At 37.4% G+C, this 24,000-nt stretch overlaps 1 protein-coding gene across 2 annotated transcripts; it reads right to left on the bottom strand.

The window, feature by feature from the left end:
- Positions 1-1,206: 1,206 nt before the first annotated feature.
- On the bottom strand, positions 1,207-23,356 carry LOC131072160 (isocitrate dehydrogenase [NAD] regulatory subunit 1, mitochondrial). 2 transcript variants are annotated; one of them, XM_058008238.1, is made up of 4 exons: positions 22,701-23,356; positions 11,347-11,574; positions 2,414-2,492; positions 1,207-2,072 (listed from the first exon to the last, which is right to left on the bottom strand). In XM_058008238.1, exons 1-4 carry the CDS (start codon positions 23,199-23,201, stop codon positions 1,798-1,800), a joined length of 1,083 nt encoding a protein of 360 aa, XP_057864221.1. In that variant the 5' UTR covers positions 23,202-23,356; the 3' UTR covers positions 1,207-1,797. The 2 variants fall into 2 exon arrangements, with proteins under 2 accessions (XP_057864221.1, XP_057864220.1); XM_058008237.1 differs by having other exon boundaries at positions 11,347-11,586.
- Between the last annotated feature and the right edge of the window lie 644 nt (positions 23,357-24,000).

Genomic DNA, 24,000 nt, shown 5'->3' on the forward strand with positions numbered 1-24,000 from the left:
TATTTATAAATTGCTTGTAATCTAGAAAAAATATTCTCGTTATAATTTTGTTAAAGAAGAAATTGATGATATTTGCTGTTGTATTACGTACGATTTAGGTAAAAACATATATTGTCAACAATCAATTATAACAAAAACCCATCCATTCATCCAAACCAACTTGCCAACAATCAACGTGGTCATAGCAAGGGTTTTAAGTTGCCATAAACATATAAGCATAGAAGTGACCATAATCTGAAAATAAAATAGCATTTTAGAAGTACTTAATGGTGAAAGAAATTCACAGCAGCCTCAGCAAACCTTTTTAGAGGGCGTAGCCATTCCAACCATTGCCGATGATGTCAAGAATGATTACATAATGAATTGTCTCCTTTTGCTGTTTCAGTATGCCAGAAGAAAATCGATGGGAGGTCTAAAGTACAACAAGAAGATCATGAAGATAATAGCAAATGAAATAAGCAATTAAATGTGTGACTAGGGTAACAAAATGGAGCTCAGCAGAACAGCAGCAATTTGTAGGATCTCGTACACTGAAGGAGCCAAGGGCTGAATAGCTGCAATCATAGATGGTCAGAATAAAACATAAAACCATTAATCTTGATCTCAGATTTCAAGAGCCGAATAGCTGCAATCATAGATGGTCAGAATAAAACATAAAACCAGTAATCTTGATCTTAGATTCAAGATAAAGAAACATGATAGAAACTAATGTCAGCACCAGTGAAGACTTATTTTTCCATTACCACTGTTGGATGTTTAATTCAACCTCTAGAAAAGTCCAAACCTGAGAAGGAACGGTCATGTCTTACAACAACCACATATGGTTGGAGGAAAGATGATACTGTATGTTCTAACAGCAGGTAAGCTTTTTGTCAAGTTAAAAAATACATAGCATTTCAGCATTTTCGACCTTGCCAACAAAAGTATTAATTACTTAATTTAGTTATTCAAGTAACCCTTAGCTTGGGTTCACCTTTGCGTTTGTATTGAAGACATTTTTCACTCTTAAACAACACCAATAGCCACAGAAAGTTAATTCATTGTACAATTTTTATCATATCTAACAAACTAATCCAGTACTGAATTATTTGAGAGCAAATCTTGCTTTGTTTGTATTATATTTGAGTATCATGCTCTTTCCCATGCCACACCAGGTCAAGAAAATTGAGAATGTGTATTTAACTTGATAACCTTCTCGGCCTAACAAAGAAGCAACACTGGTGAGCATGTATTATATTTCAATAGAAAAATGTATTAGAATAAAAAATCCCAAGTTTAACTACAATGTTTGCTTGCTCTTATGGCTATGTTTAGTTAGCTGCAATAACAAGTGGAGTAAATTTGCCTTAATTTTGAAACTTCTCTCTACCTATAGAAAACAATATTTATATTGTCTTCCTGTCTTTATCTCCAAATATCAGTTGTGAATTTGCTCTCCTTTAGTGCTCTCTTGTTCAATGAAGTAAGATTGAGATTCCTTACAGTAAATGTGCAACAAAATACAACCTTCCTCAGAATCAAAACTATGAAGAGTGCAAATACAACATACCTCCATGTAAAACCCTAGTGCCGCCCCAAGGAATTTGGTAATCCAAAAATTCCCTTGGTTATTAATGTTAGAAAAAGCAAGAATGACAGTTTTATATCTGAAAATTGTGCAAATATTGGATCTTCAAAGAATAAAGGGACTACATAACTGTAGGTCCCCTGGGACATAGACATGAATAAGTCACAACCTGTGAATATTATTCACAAGGCTATGTTTAAAATAATATTTTCTGTCTGAAATTCAATTTTTTATCCAAGGTTTGAAATAACCGCATCCACAATCTCTTGAGTGGTACTGTTCCCACCAAGATCCTTTGTGCGATATTTGCCTTCTCTGATGACACTCATAACGGCTTGCTCCAACCGATCTGCAAAAGCAGGAAACTGTAAATGCCGCAACATCATTGCAGAAGATAATAACAGTGCTACAGGGTTAGCCTTTTTCTGCTCCACCAATCTCTCATTCCCTACATTGCCAGCTGAAGCTCCTTGCTCAAAAATAGCATAATCTGCACCAACATTGCCTGCAATAATATTCACATTAATGTTAATTCTCATATTAATTTGCAAATTTTACATCACTCTAAGAAAAAGTGGATGAGATAAAATGATTCAATTAAGTCAGATATTCATGCACTAAAGATTTTCACACAAGCGGCAAAAGAAAATAGAATACTCATTTATTCAGAGAAAATTTATCTAATGTATTGCTAACCTGTGTTAATGTGCAATCTCTAGAATCATCAAGGGTAGGAGCCTACAAATTATAGATCTGAAATGCACATTTTTACCTATTTCTAATCCTTGAATTTTGTAATTTCAATCTATAAAACAGGAATTGGAAGCAAATCAATCAGTATATTACCCCCTGGCATAACACCAGTGCCCCCTGCAATACCAGCTGCAGTGTTTGCGACTAAGTTACCATATAAATTTGGCGTAACCTGCAGATTCAAATATGTTGAACATTAGACACGTATCAAATTGCCAAGGACTAGCAACAAGATTTCATTCATTGCATCAGTCGAGTACAATTGAAGCAACACAAAGCAAGCTTCTTACAGAGCATTACACTGAAAGCTGAAATATCAGAAATTGAGCTTACATTCTCAACAAATACAAAGTACCCATGTTATGGTGTTTGTGAGGATGTTGACAGAGGTTCAGGATTGCAGTAATAGAAGTCACTTATCACAACACAGGCATAGAGTCATCAGATTACAATACAATGTTAACTTGATCTCCAGAACAACTTAACCTTGTTGAGAAAGATTTCAGATTACTGGCAGTTTGAGAATGCAAGAGCTACTATATGTTTTCATCATATGCTTCTTACCAATGGCAATTGATGAATAATCTGATCTTGACGCTTTGTTTTTTCTGGTTACTGGCATAAGTTGTTTCTTTCTGTCAGCAGCGTTTATTTCTGAGAAATGTTACAAATCAATCAATTCAAAACCAGAACTTAAACTGAAACGGCTACTCTAAAACAACTTATAGTTTATCCTAGTTGAGTTTTAATTTTGGGGGATTTATAAGTCTGTCAGAAAGATTTTATTCGCTGGCAGCAGAGGAACTTCAATAATGATGGAGTCAGTCATCCAGATTACTCATTTATTTATGTTTCCTTCCCCAGTTAATAGAAATTGAATAAATCTAATCAAAAAGGCCAAAATATTAGTTAATAGCCATGACTGTAATTTCAGATGTTAACCAGAAAATGACTCCAAGCAAAATGGAGTAAAAAAGCTTTAGTTCCAAGAAGCCACAAGTATTATTAGTTTAATGTGAAAGAAGAATATGGTGAGAAGAGGATGCTGGTTGAAACAGCAGCACGAGAAATTGGGAATTGCTGAGAAGAACAAGCCATCGGTAAAAGAATTAGAGTACAGGCAAATAGGAATATGGAAAATTAAGAATAGATATAGATTAGAAATTGTGTACAGAAATGTTCCAAATCCTGCAGAACGTGCCATCACCAACAGACTTGAAAAATATAATGGCTGGTTACTAGGCACATCCATGGAAGAGAATGGGTACTATACTAATGTGCCCATATTACAATCCAGTGACGAGTGACCATAAACCAACGTTTTAGGTGTAGATTGCTTATTAGAACCTAATGTGCATTTGTAATTTCTATTTTATTTATTGGTGTTGTCTAGGTATTACAAGTTGTAACATACGGATGAATCATTAAAGAGATATGATGTTATTGTGAACATATACTAAGTCACTAGTATAATAAACTGCCATAAAGGAATCTTGGAATAAAAAAAGTGCCAAGCATGTCAGTGGGGTTGGACGTTAATCAAAATTATTTTCCAACCCCCGTGCTTCCTATAACACAAGGAACCCAACTGTAAGCAAGGGGTAACAATGTGTTACAATGTAGAGCCTGAGCAACCTGACTTGGATGCTTTCATTGCCAACCAGTGTTTTTCCGAGTTCCTGAGATGAAGAATGCAGAAATGGGTTTCCAAGCACAGCAAAATAGATTCAAGATGTTGGGGATGGTGGGGGTGCAGCTATATATAATAATATATATACATTTTAAATATATATACACACCATATCATAAATGTGTAATCATAAAATATTATCACTAATAATACCTCAGTACATTTAAAATGATAAAAAATGGCTTTTGAGTTTGCATATGCCAAGCATCATTGTTGCAAAACCCTTATGAATACTCCAACCATTAAAAGTGTGGCAACATTATGATTATCCATGCCCCTCTTCCGGAGGACGAACTAGCCCACATCTTTAGAATGAAATGGAAAATAGGAGACTCGACAATATATTAATCATTATAGAACAAAGGACTCAAACAAAAACAGAGAGACAGTTGTATACAACCCACACAAACATGGCTTCTACTCCTGCATTCGTGGCTTCTACTCCTGCATTCGGATTTCCTATTATTTTCCTTTGCCCTCGCAACATTTTATTTGCCCTCTTGATTCTGTAAATCTATCCCAAATGGAGATCGAACACGACTCCAATGTGATTTGTGGTGGGGTGATATTTGCATCCCAAGGTCATCACCGACTAGGAAACATTGACTTTTTCATAACGGGGGTCACATAAATTGAATCCGTTCAAAGGGATCATGATGCAGGTGTTGTCTGAGGCTGCAAGCTTACCTATAAGTGTTCCACAGGTTGGTTACAAGTGTTTCGAATGGATACAAAGCTAACCTACAGCAGCGCCAAGAGTATCACAAGTCAGTCAAATCTTCCATGTGTCAGTTCACTCATGCATACACAATCATCTCTTCCTCGTGCTTCAATTATGTTAGGCGTTGAGGATGACTCTCCACCTATCTTCCATGGGTTCGCCTATTCAAGAGTTTGCATTCGCTGTCATGCCCTCCTAATTTTGTTGAGCGCGAGAGGAGGGTGAAAAAGCTCTGGATAATTCCTCTAAATATGACTTGACAATGATCAGGCCCTCCTTCTAGCGCCAATTTTGTTGATGTGCTTTTTATGCACATGCGAACACAGAATAAAATACCTCAAGTATCTTATCCTCTCTTGAACAAAATCTCTTGGATGCTGAAAATTAGCTTGAGGATCATTCAAGAAGACTCCAAGGTTCATGAATGTAGGGTCAGTACATGTGGATAAGCTCATTGGTTGATGTGATTATGCTGGAATCACAAGGGGACTTACGTTTGAATACCTGAATGCTTGATTTGCTGGAACTTGGAACATCTGATGTTACAATCTGGTGATGTTTTTGATCCTAAACTAACTCGAGTTTGAAAAAATGGCAAAAGATGAAGGGGTAAGGGAGTCTATTCTAAAGCCTAGAATGTGAGAAGATGGATGAATGATTAGATGGAATCCTACCGAGCGAGGTCTCACCATCAACTTGAACAATTTGACACAAGCTTAGTGCAATCTTCTAAGGAGATTTCAAAGATATTCGAATCAATACCATCAAACATTGATCGCCATTCAAGTTAATGGATAAGCAATGAGTGTAGACCGATTTGAAGTTAAGCTCATATCATTCCAATTGACCACGCAAGGCACACTTACAATCAGCAAGAGGCTAGTGGTATGGAAAAAACGAATTCCATGGGTGAGCTTGGTTCATTGAATCAAGACGCGTCGATGTGGACCTCTCTGATTGGTGGAGTAGTGACCGGGATGCCACCTCAATCTTGCACTTATAAACTTGATTTGACTCACCATCATGAAGGGATGTTGAGAGATATCTCTTGGTACTCAACATTATTCAGTTGCTCAATGTGATGATGATGATGAGAAGCAAACTTTGATTAACTCTTCTGAAACTATTTGATTCTTCAACCCTGCTCAATGTATGTCTTGTGATGACTTTGATTGTTCCTCCCTTGTTCTAGATACATTTAATGAATGGTTGAATGTAGTTCTTCATTATACTAACTTCGATTCTTGGATTCCCGAGGGGAATTCAAGATTGTAAAATATTCCTCCATCATGTAGGTTATCCTTCCTTTATGCTCTAGTGCCTTGAGGTAGTTGGATGATCTCTTCTTTGTAACTTTTGATCTCCTCATACCATCATGATGTAGTGAGAGCCTTCAAAGATCTTGAGATCTTCCCTTCCTTGATGTTGTTGTGTTTGTTGATGAAGTCTCCTCTTGGATCCTGCATAGTGGTGATAGGAAGTACTTATCATGATCAAGTCATTCCTTCTATCCTTGCTTATATATCCTGCCTTATGATGATTGTATGATCTCTCCTTTGCCATCATATGATCTCTCCATATATGATAGAATGAGAACCTTGAAGATATCCCGCTCTACTGCTTGCAGTTGCTGAATATTTGAATTTTTTCAACCTAGTAGCACTTTGAGTTTTCTTCTTGCACTTGAGGTGTTCTTGATGTAGACGAAGCTTCTTGAAGAGGTCCTCCTTGTATCTTGTCCTTGGTGTTGAAATTTTCTCCTTAAGATCCTTACTCCAACCTTCCTCCAACTTGATCCTTTTGATCTCTTTCCTTGCCTCCTGCAAAACAAACAAATGGGCATCAATCTCACATGATATATAACCTTTACACACTCCCATTTTGCTCCTGAATTCACCGTCTAGAAGGTAAACTTAATGTCTTAGGGCAAATCTAGGCTGTCTAATGATGAAGTCCACTAGTTGATATGTCTCCCAGCTGGGTACATTCGATTCCTCTTTCTATATAATGAATTCGCCTTCCTAAAACATCAGATCTGTATCTTTAATGCTCGAATTTATCTTCCTTGATCATCAGGTCTGCACCTTCAATGTCCAATTTCTCTTTTGTGCTGGAGCAATTCACTTATGTTTTAATGAAATTCGCTCACATATGGAAAAAATCCGCTGCCTTGCTGAAGAAATTTTCTAAGTCTGCTCTCAAATTCACATTTGGCGAGAAGAATAAGTTTGAATTGGTGACTAAAATGAATGTTTTGACCCTTCCTTTATAGGCGTTTTAGGGTAAAAGAGGTGTCTCTTCCCAAAAGGCCGACTTGATTTAAAATAACAAATCACCTTTCCCATGCTGGCCGACTTCACCTCTTGCCAAAATGCTTGAATTTGAGGAATTCGCTCAAAACAGGGGCAATGTACATGATTTCAAAAATTCGCTCTCAAACTTGGACAAGGTACATGCCTTCATAAAAAAGTTCGCTCCATGTCCTTAGCAAGGTACATGCCTTCATGAAAAAGTTTGCTCCACGTCCTCAACAAGGACATGACTTGGAAATTCGCTCTAGGACCTTAGCAAGGAAATGACTTGGAAATTCGCTTTAGGAGCTTAGCAAGGACATGATTCAAAATTCTCTCTAGGACCTTAGCAAGGACATGACTCAAAATTCGCTCTAGGACCTTACCAAGGACATGACTTGGAAATTCGCTCTAGGACCTTACCAAGGACATGACTTGGAAATTCGCTCTAGGACCTTAGCAAGGACATGACTTGGAAATTCGCTCTAGGACCTTAGCAAGGACATGATTTGGAAATTCGCTCTAGGACCTTAGCAAGGACATGACTTGGAAATTCGCTCTAGGACCTTACCAAGGACATGACTTGGAAATTCGCTCTAGGACCTTAGCAAGGACATGACTTGGAAATTCGCTCTAGGACCTTAGCAAGGACATGATTTGGAAATTCGCTCTAGGACCTTAGCAAGGACATGACTTGGAAATTCACTCTAGAACCTTAGCAAGGACATGACTTCGAAATTCGCTCTAGGACCTTAGCAAGGTATGGGAGCTAGATGCAAAAATTCACCTTGAGTCCTTAGAGAGGTGCATGATCTCAAACAAAATTTTCTAACTAAATTCCTCACTTTCCTTTACTCTATTGGATCATACCCCAAATCTTTAAGTCTTCTCACATAAAACATGTTAACTTTTAACCTTCAAGAAGGCTCAAGGAAAAATTCGATCCAATCTTGAGGTAAAGGACAGGGTCTAAGGCAAGTTTGCTCCAGCATGGTACGAGGCCTAAATGAAATTCAAGGAGGACACCATTCAAACACAAGGCTTGCTCTTACAACTAGAAATATGATTAGATAACACAAGAAACCTAGGCATAATCCAAGGAGTTCTAGATCTACTTTCATGCTCACAACTGACTGTCTTCACTCCACCCTGAGGAGACCAACCTGACTTGATGACCCTCTAGCTATTTGAGAAACTCTATCCCTTCAATGCAAAGATTAATAGCAAAGACTCTAAGACAACCTAGAAAGCAAAAATCAGGGGTTCCCATTTTCAATGGGGCGATGTGTGAATACCTCACAACATCTAGCGCCACCTCGAATAAATGTTCTTGAACATTTCAAAGATAAAGACTCAATTGATACTTAAAACCTTCGGAAAATTCAACCCAACTTATCAAGAGATTAGGAAACATACTCAACAAGGAAGGAGAATCTCAAACCAGATCAAGACACTTAGTCTTTGAATGCCCATGTGTGTGCAATTGAGTTCATTCCTCTCAACCAGAACATTATGACTTCCAAGTTCCATCGTGATTAGCTACATAGTTTGTCTAAACTTCATAAGTATCCTGGATAGAGACTCACTGCCAGTCAGACGTCTATAGCCTCAACGAGGTTATCGTTGTAATCTCACGAATATTGCTCCATTGACAGCCGAGCATCCATAGCCTCGATGGAGTTATTTGTATGTTCCCATTAGCCAATTTTGATATTTATGTTTTCTTCATTTTCTCTTTCTTTTGATTTTCTCTTTTCATCTCATCTTTTCTCTCTTTTGATATTGCTTTCTTTTCTTTTATTCCATCAATTCCTTTGGCTCGTAAGCAATGAAGCTCACTTGGGTTTGATGATTACAATGGCGCTGAAGCTAGACTTTGGAATTTTCACTAATCATGGCTTTGCTTGAAAACCATAATAACTCGGAGTTTATTAGCGTGTAAAGATATAGTAATCAAATGATGTCGGTATCAAGACATAGAAAGTGATTCTCTTCGAAGTAAAGTACAAGTCCTAAACAAATGATGAAGTCGGAGAGGAATAACCTCGAATTCAAAGCATTTCATGAATAGATATCTAAGAAATAGACCAAACGTAAGATCCAAAATTTTGCTAGTGTGAGAAAAAATAACGCAAACGACTTTCTCACAAATGAAGGTTCCCACTTAGGAGACCTAAACTAAGCAAACCGACAAACTAACTCAAAAGCAAAACAACCCAAAGCTGGCTAAGCTAAAGCACACAAAAGCAAGCCAAACCAAGGCAAACCAAAAGCAAACGAACTAAAGAAAGCAAACAACAAAACTATTTGAGCCACTTAAGGATCATGACTCAAATGACTCAAGGCAAATTAAGGATAGGGCTCAAAAAGACCTATAAGCTATCAAAGGAATGGTTACACTTGCAGCTTGAAAGAACCCATAGAATCATATGCAGAATTTAATATCGTCAAACAGTATAGACGAACTAAGAAGAGTTGAGACACAATAAATGAAAACATCAGCAAGACGGATTCACAACCATCGCAGGGATTTTCATCATTCTTAACAGCAAGTTCATCATTCCCAGAGGTCGATTTGGAAGTTTAGTCCATTAAGGTGCTGGAAAGGAGACAAAATTCCAGATCAGAAGTTAGTTGAGCCTGCAGCAGCCTTTGCTGACTGTTCTCAGCCCATTCGTACTTGCTACATCATCCCAGCAGCCGTACAAGACCTGTTCTGAGCATTCGGTGGTGAACTTTAGCAGATCATGTCATGGAAGAGCCTCAGAAGCACCAACACAATGCAGATCTGGGCGTTGGAGAAAGGTTTCTGAAGAACTCGGATTTGCTGGGCAAACATTACATTAATCTGGGCTGTACAAACCCCAATATCAGGCCATACTATACCTACAGCAGTTTCATACTTGCCTGGTATGGACCATAAATCAATTGGGTTATGTAATTCTGGTTAATCGAAATTAAAAGTTCAAGGGTTTCAAGTTTGCATTTGTTTCTTGTTTATTGTAATTTCTAGTTTTCTTTCAATTCTTCATTGCAATTAGTTATCAGTCACAGCCATTGCAAAAAACTCAAAAAAAAAAAAACAGAAAACCCTCAAAAGTTCAAAACCCAAAAAATCAAAAACAGTGAAAATAAAAAAACATATCTCAACACATCACTCCAAGATTTGGATCAGATTGGCGTCGTAGGGTGTGCATTACAGCATCTGTTAGCACATATTAATGTCATTATTTGGCATAGCATCACCTATATTGGCCAATGTATGTGATGTGACATTCATCCACATTCCATATAAAATGGCATCATCATTAAAAATGTCACATCTCCATATAACAGTGCTTTAAGAATCAGGTTGTTTAAGTATCTTGTTGAATGATTGAAGAACGCCCTATTATACTGCCTTAAGCCTTCCTCGCAGATTATTGCTATCTGCAGATCCCATACTGCACAATGAAATTCACCTTCATTGTTAGTCTAAATTGCAGGACAGGTCTCTGGTACGACAACTCTGCATAACTGCTATTTCAGTTATGGACCAGATCTGGCTACACACATTGTGATGCATCAACAGGCCTACCAGATATAACTTTGCACTATGCAAGGTACATTAGATCCAACACAGAATAATCCATGAATTTCTCAAAAATATTTGACATTCAGGACCATGAATGCATCCACTAATATAGCCAGACAATATAATGGCTTAAAATAAGAACTATAGATTGGGTATGGGTTAGGTGGGTAAGGATCTCATTCTAGCTTCTAGGATGAGATGATCAAAGAGGAAATGACTGAGCTACTTAAAAAAGACTTTAAATATTTTAACCCTGTGCAATTATGCCAATGAGCTCTTCTTTAACATAATCTGATATGGTAAATTATTTGTAATGTAGATCAGAATTTAGAATACTACTTAAATCTACAAAAACTCAATCTTGTAACATATGCAGCTTGAGTTTTACTTTCGACTCTTGAAAATCAAATAAAAAGAAAAGAATCACAATATAGAATGAAATTCAACCCATTCTCGCTGAATGTTAGGCACAACCACATCTAGGAAAAGTCTCCACTAATGTATGAGAGAAAAGAATGTTAAGAAACTTCTCTGAAGAGGAAAGCTCTCAGCTTTCAAAAGCTGCAGGTTTCTCTTCCCATAAAGTAATATATTATAGTAGTAATTTCTAAGCAAGGTTCTCTTTGTGCTGTATTGAGAATTAAAGACAATGAGCAAATAAAATGTCAAAAATAAAAGATTTTTCTACAAAGGATTTTCAAGTATTACATAACTGGAGCCAATGTCAAAACAACAGGTATCAAGACTTACCATCACATCAAACTGTTCAGGTTTGGAAACAAGTTGCATGCAGCAGTTATCAACAATGATCTCATTATACTTTATCCCTTTGTATTTCTTTGCAATTTCACGGCAGGATTCCAAAAAAAGCCCATCTGCAAGTTTCATGATATTGGCCTTGTGCACAGCTGTCACTGTTTTCCTATTGTTGAGATATGCATACTCAAATGCATACTTGGCAATCCGTTCTGAGCAGAACTTTGTTATTACCTAGCAATATCACTTAGTCAATAATAGAAAACATAATACTGAAGGTCCCTGAAAATAAATGCATTAAAGTATCTAAGCTAAAAATATTTAGAGAACAAACCAAATCTTTCTTAACAACATGGGCAAGCACATATCATGAACTGCAAAGCAAGCATTCTCTTGAAGGAAGAAAAAATTTAAATTATTTAGCTTCCTGCTTCTATATCCATATGCTACAAAATAAACCGATGTTCCACCAAGTCCCCTTTAGGGTTAATAGTGAAGCACTAGAACACAAAAAGGGGGATGCCTGGAAGTACCCACAAAATCCTAGAAATGACATTTGAATAGGAAAATAGAAAGAAGCTATGAATGGGAAAGCAGGGGCAGCACCTGAAAAATAAATTGAATGAATGATTCAATAATCGGATGACTACATTGAACGATATACACACGTATATATAGAGGTTACAAGACGATGTTCTATAATTAGAACATAACGTTAAAGTAAAAGATTAAAGAGCTAAAAGCTAAATTAAGCTTAAAAGCTAATTAACTAAAAAGAAAAAGCTAAACGCTAAATAAAGCTTAAAAGCTAATTAACTAAAAAGCTAAATACCATTAAACAAGGAACTAAATATAGGTGACTAAAATATTATTAAATATTCTAATACTCTCCCTTAATGGTCATGCTATCTATCACACCAAGCTGCCCTCTAAATTTGAGAAACTTTGTCGGGCTCAAGGACTTGGTGATGATATCTGCAGTTTGATCTTCTGTAGGAATGTACTGCAATATCACTGATCCATCTTCAACATGCTGGCGGATGAAATGACAATGAAGCTCCACATGCTTTGTCCGCTAATGGAAGACTGGATTTTTGGCTAATTTTAGAACCCCTTGATTATCACAAAACAAGGGAGTAGATCCTGGTTGAGACATTTGCATGTTTGCAAGCATCCTATGTAGCCAAATTGCCTCACATGCTGCCTTAACAGTTCCCCGATACTCTGCTTCGGTCGAGGAAAGAGCTATTGCCTATTGTTTCTTGCTGGTCCATGTGATTGCCCCTGTACCCAAGCTGAAAACATACCCAGAAGTTGACTTTCTGTCATCAACACAACCTACCCAATCTGAGTCTGTAAAACCAACCAGCCTAGGATCTTTGCAACAAGCTACTCCAACAGGATCGATGGAAGCAGTAGTTTGGAAGCAGCACTAGTTCATCCACTGAACAGGCTTTCACAGCCTCAGCTTCGCATAAGTACAAGGGTAAAGCTCCATCCTTCCAGCAGAAAGGACAAGGTCAAGGTCAACCTCAGCAGTCTTCCAAAAAGAAGAGCTTACAGTGTTCCTACTGTCATATATATGGCCATTTGGTGAAAGATTGCCGGAAATTGATAGCATCCCAGCAATCCAAACAGGGAGGGTCCAAGCAGAAAGCCACTTCTGCCACGCATCCTGATCAGAAGGAATCTGCCTTCTATGCGTTCATGGCCCAAACCTCCTCTGATGATGTTCAATCATCAGCCTGGTACATTGACTCTGGAGCCTCTCGACATTTCACACATCGTCGGGATTGGTTTACAGAGTACATGCCTTTCACTGATTCAGTGATCTTTGGTGGAGGTGAAGAGTATACTGTTGTCGGCAAGGGCAACGTTCAAATTTCATCTGGTGGGAGGGATTTAATATTCCTCAATGTATACTTTGTACCTGGTATGAAGCTCAATCTACTGTCAGTCAGTCAGATTATACAGCATTCACCACAGCTGGATGTCGTCTTCAGGTTGCACAAGTGCAGCATTGTTGACAGGGAGACTCGCACTACAGTTGCAGTTGGTATTGAGGATCATGGTCTTTATAGACTTGTTGATTCTACTGGTTCTCAGGAGCTCGCCATGGCAGCTAGGAGTACTTCCATCAGCACTCTTTGGCATCAGCGATATGGGCATCTCAATGTCCACTATCTCTCTCAGTTGGTTCAAGAGGATCTAGTCGTAGGATTACCTGAGATTCGAACTCAGAATCATGGAGTTTGCGGAGCGTGTCAAGCTGGAAAGCAGCATAGGACTCCGTTTTTCAGATGGAAACGCTTGGAGAGCATCCAAGGTCTTGCAACTCGTTCATGCAAACATCTGTGGTCCCATGAACACTCCATCAGTCACTGGATGCAGGTATTTTCTATTATTTGTTGATGATTTCAGCAGACGCATGTGGGTTTATTTTCTTAAGCAGAAATCAGAGGTGTTCACCATGTTTCAAACGTTTAAGGCCTTAGTGGAAAAAGAGTCTAGCTGTCAGATAGTCACTCTTCGGTCCGACAATGAAGGGGAATTTTGTTCTACAGAGTTCACCAAATTTTGTGCATCACATGGCATTAAGCATCAGCTTACCACACCTTACACCCCACAGCAGAACGGTGTTGTTGAGCGCAGGAACCATACAATCATCGAGATGGCTCGGTCTATGTTGGAGCATAGAAATGTTCCAAAACACTTTTGGGCAGAAGCGGTCTTCACTGCAGTCTACCTTTTGAACCGGTCTCCCACAAAGGCCGTTAAGAAGATGACTCCAGAGGAAGCTTGGTCTGGCACGAAGCCCAAAATCAGTCATTTGAAAGTTTTTGGCTCTACAGCTTATGTTTGGATTCCAGATGCCACGTGCACCAAACTGGATCCAAAGAGTCAAAAATTGATGTTCACTGGCTACAGTGACAACCACAAGGCATATCGGCTGGTTGATATAGACACTAATCACCTCATATTCAGTCAAGATGTAGTATTTGATGAAGAAAGAGGGCCTTTTCAGCCTTCCTCTCCTGATTTGAGCACTGGGGATCACCCTCCAAAGGCTGTAAGTATGGGTGTTCGTCTTCCCTTAGCTCCACTTGATGGGAGGGATTTAGTTGACTCTGAAGTTGTGGGGTCTCCCAAGCATGACATTGCACCCCCTAACTTTCCTCAAGATCTTCTCGATCCACATCCAGAGGAGCTTGCTCCAGATATTCCAGGCACTCTTCATCCTGCAGCAGATGTTGGTACTTCTACTCTCCGGCCTAAGAGGTGGGCCAAGACCATTGGTGATCTTCATGATGATGAGCTCATTGAGGGTCCATATCCTCTTCCACCATGGTTCAGCCTATAGCTTCTAACTGATCACAGATGTCCTTGATCTTCGTAAGATGTGCCTGGATAGATGACTTCTCATCCATCATGATAGAAAACAACATATTCTTCAGAAAGAAAGCTCGGCTCTTGTCGGACATTTCATGAAGATCCTTCAAAAGATCCTAGATCTCTTTTGCTGTTTTACCTGAAGGCACCTGTGGGAGTTGATCATCTGTGACAGAGAGTTTGATAAGCATGGCAGCCTCTCGATTCTTCACATCATGTTTGTCTTGATCATCACCGGCTGTTGTAGGACGAGATTCCTTGCCCAAAACAAGCTGATCAAGGCAATGATACTCAAAGATGGTAAGCATACGCTGTTTCCAGGTGTTGTAGTTGCGGCCGTTGAACTTCTGACCGTGTTCCAACATGATGTTGGTTAATGATGTCATCACGGAAATCGAGGTTGATCGAGGTCAACAAAGTGAAATCAAGAGACAAAAGAATCTGATTTTTAAAAAAATCAGAATAGAAACAGCTGCTGAAAAAACTGAAACCCTATAGGAGAATTCTGGCACAAATTCCAAGGCACGAATTTCGAGGTTTGGAAGAAACCCAAAAATTAAAATTTTCTGCACACTTAAAACAAAAAAAATCCCAACATCCAATAGAAATTGTGAATTGTTTTTAAATTCCAAGGCAAATTTGCTAGCACAAAAATCGAGGCACGGAAAACGAGGCACCCAGAAAAATCGGAGACCAACCCAGAAAAGCTCTCGAAAAACCCACCAAGAATCAAGAATCTGCAACCAAAATAAAATTTTGACTTGAACAGAAGGGTCAAAACCCTGGTCGAAAATTGCAAAAACCCTAGGAAAATTTTCAACCTGCAAAAAAAAAACTGCCCAGGAAGAGAAAAAAATCTGCTTTTTAAAAAAAAAACAGTTTTAAAAAAAATCTCTCCAATAAAAACTTCGAAAAATTTTAATAACAAAAATTTTCAAAATTTTTAATTCCATGCTCTAATACCATGAAAAATAAATTGAATGAATGATTCAATAATTGGATGATTACATTGAACGATATACACACGTATATATAGAGGTTACAAGACAATGTTCTATAATTAAAACATAACGTTAAAGTAAAAGATTAAAGAGCTAAAAGCTAATTAACTAAAAAGAAAAAGCTAAACGCTAAATAAAGCTTAAAAGCTAAATGACCATTAAACAAGGAACTAAATATAGGTGACTAAAATATAATTAAATATTCTAATAGCACCTGGGGGTGGAGAAAAATCCAGGTGGTGCATAGGAATAAACAAAATGATCTGGTGGGTAAAGGGATGTTAGCTTTAAGATTATAATTTAGAAATAAAATGACGAATACGAACACAAGATACTGGGCTTACTCTGACCTCACATGCATGACGAATACGAACACAAGATACTGGGCTTACTCTGACCTCACATGCCTCCAACCCTCTCAAGCTCAAATTTGAATTACCATGATTTCTAATAGTTTACAGCTTGTGAATTGGTACAGACACGGTATTTTATATATTATGATATAATAGCCTCAAATAAGCTCCACTTAGTGTCAACAAAAAGGAACAGGAGGTGGAAGCTATTAATCAAATCGAAGAAATGCACCTGCAGGATTGTGTCTAATGTATGGATTATCTGCACGTTCTAAAGATCAACTGTCTCAGATCTGTTAGAACGGGAGACAAACAACAATTAGTTATAATAAATTGCAGAAATAAAAATTTGATTATATGGTAGTTACTCTAGACATGGAATTCAATCAAGGTCACACAAAAAGACCTATTTGGAGGAACAAAATAGTTTCCATTCTAATAATTTATTACGGTGACCAGGATTATGCATCCCTCATTACGATGACCAATACTAGAAGCTAATACATGAATATGCCAAAAGACAACCATAGGTGGCAGTGACCGGCACTGTATGGCAAACTTGAACCCTAATAATCGACTTACTTTATAAAGTAAAAGCTTTAAGTTTGTAGTTGCTAATAAGGCCATGCCTGTACTTTCAACGGTTACAACCAAAACAAATTCTGAAAATAAATAATTGAGAGTTATAAAATCAACTCAGTGACTCATGCTGCCAATGTTGCTGCTGCACAACCCATCAGCCATAGAATCCAGCATTATTTCTCTTGCACTGCCCAGAACTCTCATCAACAAGCACCAATGATTCTAACTTCTAACATATCAAGGGCGTGAAGATGCTTTGCTGTATTCCATAGACCGGTGCTTCAACCACCACCATTCTTTCAAAAACCTGCAGCTCTAGAACCAGTAAAATAATGCAATGCAGAACGCAGAGATTTCATGCAATTACGGGTGAAAAGGACAATCAACCACCCAAATTTCCTGGGCAAGCAACAGAATGGCTGCTACCTGAAAATGAAAATCCTTCAACAGCACAACTCAGCTTTTCCCTTAGATATAGTCGAAACATTGATAATGACCAGAGGATATTTCACGAGTCTTCAATCCAAATCCAGAAAGAGAACATTTTCCAGGGGACCTGTGGTTTTTCAACAAATCGAAGCTCTGCATGAAACATAGGCATCCACATACCACCCAACTAAGGATCTCCCAAGTAAAATTCTTCTCTGGGTTACTCTATTACTCCTCCCAAGTGAATACTGGCTGAAGAAAGCCTTTTTTAAATTGGGGATAGGAGAATATATAATGTGCTACAATATGACACCAAGCCTAAGAGTACAAAAACTATGCACAAATCTGTCTAAATCTAAATCCACATAAGGTCATTCTGGGTCTGGAATCTGGATGGACTACAATGGGAATGTCCCTTTTCAATTACAAGCTTGCCTTGAACATGGCCAACTGGAATAAGCATACCTGCTCCAAGATATCCAACATGCTTCAGATCCATCAAGAGAAAGCCACGACAAAACCCAGACAAAAAGGACTCATAACACCCAACAAAAGAACTCAATACAATAAACTCTCAAATTGTTGTAGCAAATCCTTTCACCAGACTAGACAGAACGGAAGACACAGACAAAGGTGCTGCCCCACAAGAAATTGAAATATATGAAGTGGTAAAATTACCTCAAAATCCAGCCAATAATGACTATTCTATCATGAAACACAAGGGGATATAGGTATCCCGGACAAGCAATAAGTATTGCACAAATTGATATGGTCCTCTTACAAGAAACAACCAGATCTACACACTTTAGAAAGACCACCTTAACAAGACTATGGGGCACAAACAGATGCATTACAAGATCTGAACTTTCCATTCTCTGGAATCCCAAAAAGTATAATCCTCTTTACCACACTTCTGATTAGTTGTCATCATTCAGTAACCAGGGATATTGATGATTTAAATTGAGCGGCTACAAAGTCCTTGATTTGCTGATTGCACATACAAATATTAATCTAGGCCTAAGATTGTCATGGATGTCATGAGGATAAAACATAGAAATTAGATTGTATGGCCACGGTCACATTTTGCAGGGAGTAACCAGAGTCCTCCACCCTTGCTGCTTAGACCTTTTTGGAGCTTATTACCGAATGTTGTCCAGTTATTTTCTTTGGAAAGTCTAGTTTACTGCTTGCAGAGATGACAAACCTTTAGCTACAATTTTAAAACAGAACATCTGTCCTCTAGTAGCAGATGTCTCTACATATCAAGACTTGGATCATAAGTCTAAACTTCTAAACAATAGAAAGGGCTTTCAACATACTTGCTTCCAAGGGATAATAATAAACCTCTGAAAATTACTGTGCTTCCATTTTTCAGTAATAGCCCGAATTGTCAAAATCTGGTGGTAACCACAAGCAGATTGAAGACGCCCTCCATGTTTGTAAGAATCTTAGTACACATATAAGCAGCTTTTTAGACCACACCCTAGGTCTTATCTTTTCATATAACTTCTTAACTCTGTTGGAGGCTAGAACACAAGGAGAATCAAACCCATGTACTTCAAATTAAATCTACATAAATCATGTCCCAAAGTTTCCGTTTGACTGGGAAAATCCCGAGTTTACATCAAATGCCTCTTTTTCAATCTGACAAGCACACTCAACTGGGTTTAATGAAAGCTGACAGAGATTTCGAAAACTATTCTATATTAGGTCAAACTAGTGTAAACACTGTACAGTTCAAGAGTGTTATAAGCATGATAAACGTGAGCAAGGTAAAAAGCAATCCTGATCTAGTTGGGGGCACAAGGGCAATTGAGCTTCTTCCATATAGCAATAGTATTTCAGAATTCTTATGTTGCATTTTCGTATTTCAAACAAATTTGATTTGAATTATCAATCAGATGATGCTTGTATTTCTAGTATATTAATTCAATCCCACAATAATTATAAGAGACTTCCGAACAAATCCAAAAAAATGGAAGGGCTGTAAATCAAGGATCAAGACATTATTCATGACCAAAGTTGAGAAGAAAGAGAGAGAGAGAGAGAGTGATGTCCCCATCCTAGTCAGGGACAGTGGTTTGAGCAGTCAGTGATGCAGTATCTTGAGAAGTGGTCTGTCTATTTGTTCTAGTTTAGTGTTGAGTTCACTTCTGGTCTTCGTTTCATCAATTTCTAACATTATATGAAGATTTCCTATTTTTTAAAGAAAAAACTGCTAAAAATAGACATGGTCTTATTTTTATTGGCATGGCGAACTATGGCCCCAGCTTCTGACAGATTCAGTTTCTGAGCAATAATGAGGGAGATATGAATTTTTAAGTGATTCCCATAGGCAATTAATGTTTTAATGAAATATTAAAATAAAACCACAAAGTGCATCACTTAAATTTATTTAAATGAAAATTTAATATCTCCTAAGTTGGGCGTTGCTTTTAGGGTTAAATTGGGAACCCTAAAAGCAATTTATGATTTTTAAAAACCTAATTGCCAAAAATCATACTTTTGGGGTATTTAGGCAGCCATGAGGAAATTAAACCTCATTCATTGATATTGAGCATTTGACATTTCTTCTAAGCAGTTGGCTATGGCGGCTAGGGTTTGGACCTGTTTTGGGGAGCATGTGTTCTTCACAATTCAGTAGCTTTGAGATTGTAAAAGATCAATCGAATTGTTGCAGCTTGGTTGGCTTCATTCAAAAGTCAACTTGAATTAAATTGGGGCAGATTTGGCTTCTTACAAGGCAAATTTGTTGTAAGTTTCCTATTTACTGTTTGTTGTTAGTTTTTCTGTGGTTTGAAGGCTTCTTTTCCCAAACACACAGCTTGCTCATTTATTGGCGCCATCTTCCACTGTTTGGGTGTCTTAGTATTAAATAAGAGCAGATCTGAATTGTTTCAGAATAAAAAATCAAAGCTTTGTAAGTTGCTGATTGAATTCTTTTAATTCAATAAATTGGCTAAGGACCTACAAGTATGCTTCTAAATTCTCCAGTTTATTGTTTCAGTTGATTAGATTCATGTATTGTTTCAATATGTGTTGCAAATTAAATAAACCCCCTTCTGCAACTTCTGTCTATTTCTGAAAGACCATCTTAATAATCAAAATTAAAAAAGAAGATCTACAAATTACAGCAGGTTGAAGAGTTGAACCAGCAAGGGTTCATCACAGAGAGAGAGAAAGGGAGCTTTAAAATAACCCTCTTCTTTCTATAGTTTTCTTTAGTCAACAAGAAGCAGCAATATTCATTTTCAAAACTGGTTTTCCTTATAGCTTCTTTGGCAGTTAAAATTCTTTGGTTGCCCATCACGTGTATTTCTTGCCTGCTTTTTCAATATATATCAAAAGGCTCTACTACCCAAGCTGTATTATCTAGTATATGCTCATCAAAACTGCAGTGGGTTCATTATGACATAGGCCTTCACTCATGGGCCGATGTAATTGAAGTTTAACCCAGACCAAAACATGGACAATGGAATACTCGTGCATGTTGAAGCATAAGAATATAATCACCTAGGTCCTATCCGCATTAAGTCACCCTCGACAAGAACATAATGATTGGAAAACTACGAACCAACTCACAAACTACACAGCATATCAGGTGAATGAAGCCATACAAAAACAACTCAGGAACAAATAATTTGCAAGAGGTCCAACCTAACTGAAGGAAAATTTAAAACCACACCTCATTTTAACTTGCCTTCCCCACCTGCATCCAGCTACTAGCATTGAGAAGGAAGTCGTAATCGCAAAACTAAAAGCCAATTCGCACAAACTAAAGAGTAAAATGGTAGATGAACACATCCATTAACACATTGGTAACAAATAATTTGTACAGGGAATAGTTTAATGTAAGTAGGGAATGCTTATGCAACACATGTCCTTTTCCCTTTTCCAGCAAAACAAGTGAATGGAACAATCCAAAAACACTATGGTAAAAATGAATTTGTAAGAGATCTAGCAAAATTGAAGTAGGGATGGTACATACTTCCCTTTACCTTGTACATCATATAATTATATTAGACACAGCTATACAGCAGTTGGAAACCCATCAGAAAAAAAATCTAAACAAGTAGACATAATTTGGACCTAAAGTTGTGTTAAAGGATGTTGAAGGCTATTTCATCATCTCATCTCATATATAGGATATAACAACACTAATCTGAGTTGTATCAGATTATTCTATGCCTTCAGAATTTCTGTTTTAGCGCTCCAGAAAATCAATCTTACCGAAACATATGATTCGCTAAAAAAATTTAATTGAAGTCCATTACATAAAAAATTCATAAAACATTCTCATCGTAAAATAATTTCCACTTAGCAAAACTAATCAGGGTCCAGAATTTAATCTCATCAAAAAGCATTTTACACACCAAAACAGAACTCAATACGGATGTTTAATCCCTAATAATAAAATTTCCCCAAAATAGCTTGAAATCCATATATAATTTCAGTCAAAGTGGCCAGTGATTTAATTGTGAGGTTATTTGGCTCACAAAAAAATCTAATTGAGATTAATTCTTGCTGAATGCAAAAGCCCTATATTATAAGAACAGGAAATAAAGGCCATGATACTTAAGGCGTTGTTTTGCCATTTAGAACAGTCTCACATTTGTTGACGCATTCATGGAGTAATTGCAGGGAACCCCAAAATGAAGTGATTAATATCTTTAAAGAATTGAAGTACTTATTTGGTATATTAATGAATTGATTTAATCTGATGCATAAATCTTTAATAAATGTACCAATAAATTGCACAGATGATAAGTACACATTGCAGGTGGAATGTGTGTTTGTACACAAACTTTCAAATGTGTAAAATGCAAAGAGGTAATATTTGATCGATTATTATTAATTTGTTCTGAATTACATATTTTGCCAAATGTATATTTATCAGCTCTTGGCATTAACCTAAGGTTTGGATGTATTGACTAGAGGGTTACCCCATCATCCCTTGTATCTAAACTGAAGATCGAATTGGGTCCACCATCGCTTGTATCTAAACTGAAGATCGAATTGGGTACCCATCAGCCCTTATCACTACACCGAAGATCCGATAAATTTGATCAAGTGGCTACCCCCCTATGTGATTGAATAAATACTCCATCAGCCGATGTTACTGAACCAAAGATCTGATAAATGTGATGTAATAGATACTCTTATTTGACTGAATAACATTCCATCACTCTTTATCCTTAAACCCAAGATTTGATAGATTTGATAAAATGGATATCCATTAAACTTTAACACTATTCCAATTATTGAGCAAAACCCCCCAAACTATAAATCCAAAAACCAAACAAATTTACAGATCATACACCCTATTGACCCCTAACACCAAGCCAAAGATTATCAATTACTAGTAACCCCAATATCAATATTCCAATTATTGAGCAAAACCCCCCAAACTATAAATCCAAAAACCACACAAATTTACAGATCATACACCCTATTGACCCCTAACACCAAGCCAAAGATGATCAATTACTAGTAACCCCAATATCAAAGGATGACAAAATTATTAAACGCCAAAAGCAAAAAAGCGTGAATTCACTGAAATCGACAACAAATCAAAAGCTGAAAAAGAACCAACCTTGAGACTTTCCACAACCCCAGGAACGACCTCATGCTCGAGTCCAGAATACTCCCCCTCCGTATTCTCCCTAATGACGACAATATTAACATCATCGTGCCTGGTGGGGAGGCCGGGGAGGTTTGCACAGTGAACGAGTGAAGCGAAGAGATCCAACTCCTTCCTAAGCTGCAAATTCAAGGAACTTACACCTCCGCCTACGGGCGTATGGAGGCCGCCCTTGAGGCACACCTTATTGCGCTTGATGGAATCGACCACCTCAGTGGGAACTCTGTCCATGGTGCCCGTCATCTCGTAGGTCTCGAAGAAGACAGGGGCATGCATGGCCTCCATCACATCCACCACAGCGCCCGTGACCAGAGGGCCAATGCCCTCGCCCGGAATCAGAGTCACCGCCCGAGGCGTCCCGTCTCCAGGCCTTGGCATGTATGTCACTCCTCGCGCTTGGTGTCTGCACAAGTCTTTCAGGTTCTTCACGGCCTGTCGCGCCATGCTGCCCATTGCTTCACAGATCGCGAGTTCGAATCTCGGGGACAACTTTCGTTTTATGCCATCAAAAAACACTTTGATTTGCAGTCTTCCCACCTTTATGCGCTCTTCCGTTTACTTTTCTTGTTCCAGAAAAGCATGTGACTGGAAGAATTCCAATTTGCACGTTTGTGTTCAACTGTATTATAATCTAATTTAATACTGTCGACATTATTGTTATTATTATTATTTAATTATTAATTTTATGTAAAGTCAACATTTTGACATTCAACGCCAAATGAGTTGGGGTCCGCTTGATTAGATTATTGGAAAAAAATAATTAAAAAAAATTGAAGTGTTACTTAGATTATTTATTTTTTATTTACTTAAAATTAGTGTCAATAAGTATTTTTTTTTATTGATAAAATTGGAAACTAGAAGAAGGGGCCAAATCATATATGATTAAGAGTCTAATTTCTTTTCTAAGTAGTAATAAATTTATTTTTTATTAGGATTTTTTTTTTATGAATAGGTCATTTTTATTAAAAAATAATATTAAAGTACATATTCATAAAAATGGTCAGGGAATACAAAATCACCTCGCAAGAATCAAATGGCAAGAAGTCTAGACCAAAAAACAAAGCTATTCATCAAAAAAAAACATGTGTTGAAAGATTTTCAACTTTTCATTTATTTATTTACTTAGTATATTTCTATTTAGAAAAATTTATGTAAAAAGTGTAGAGGTGTTTATATTGAAAAGAATTGAATTAATTTTTATTTATTTAAGAGTTGTTTTATTTCAAAGTTGTAAATAAAATAACTTTTTAGA

The sequence above is a fragment of the Cryptomeria japonica genome, chromosome 6 (assembly GCF_030272615.1).
Source record: "Cryptomeria japonica chromosome 6, Sugi_1.0, whole genome shotgun sequence".
Lineage (NCBI taxonomy): Eukaryota > Viridiplantae > Streptophyta > Pinopsida > Cupressales > Cupressaceae > Cryptomeria > Cryptomeria japonica.

What these genes read in the sequence shown, in the direction of transcription:
- LOC131072160 (XM_058008237.1), bottom strand. Translation starts at nt 23,201, where the DNA reads ATGGGCAGCATGGCGCGACAGGCCGTGAAGAACCTGAAAGACTTGTGC. An exon ending in GGGTTGTGGAAAGTCTCAAG is followed by an intron (nt 11,587 to 22,700) that starts GTTGGTTCTTTT and finishes TGATATTGCTAG; the next exon opens with GTAATAACAAAGTTCTGCTC. An exon ending in CTGAACAGTTTGATGTGATG is followed by an intron (nt 2,493 to 11,346) that starts GTAAGTCTTGAT and finishes TTGAATCTGCAG; the next exon opens with GTTACGCCAAATTTATATGG.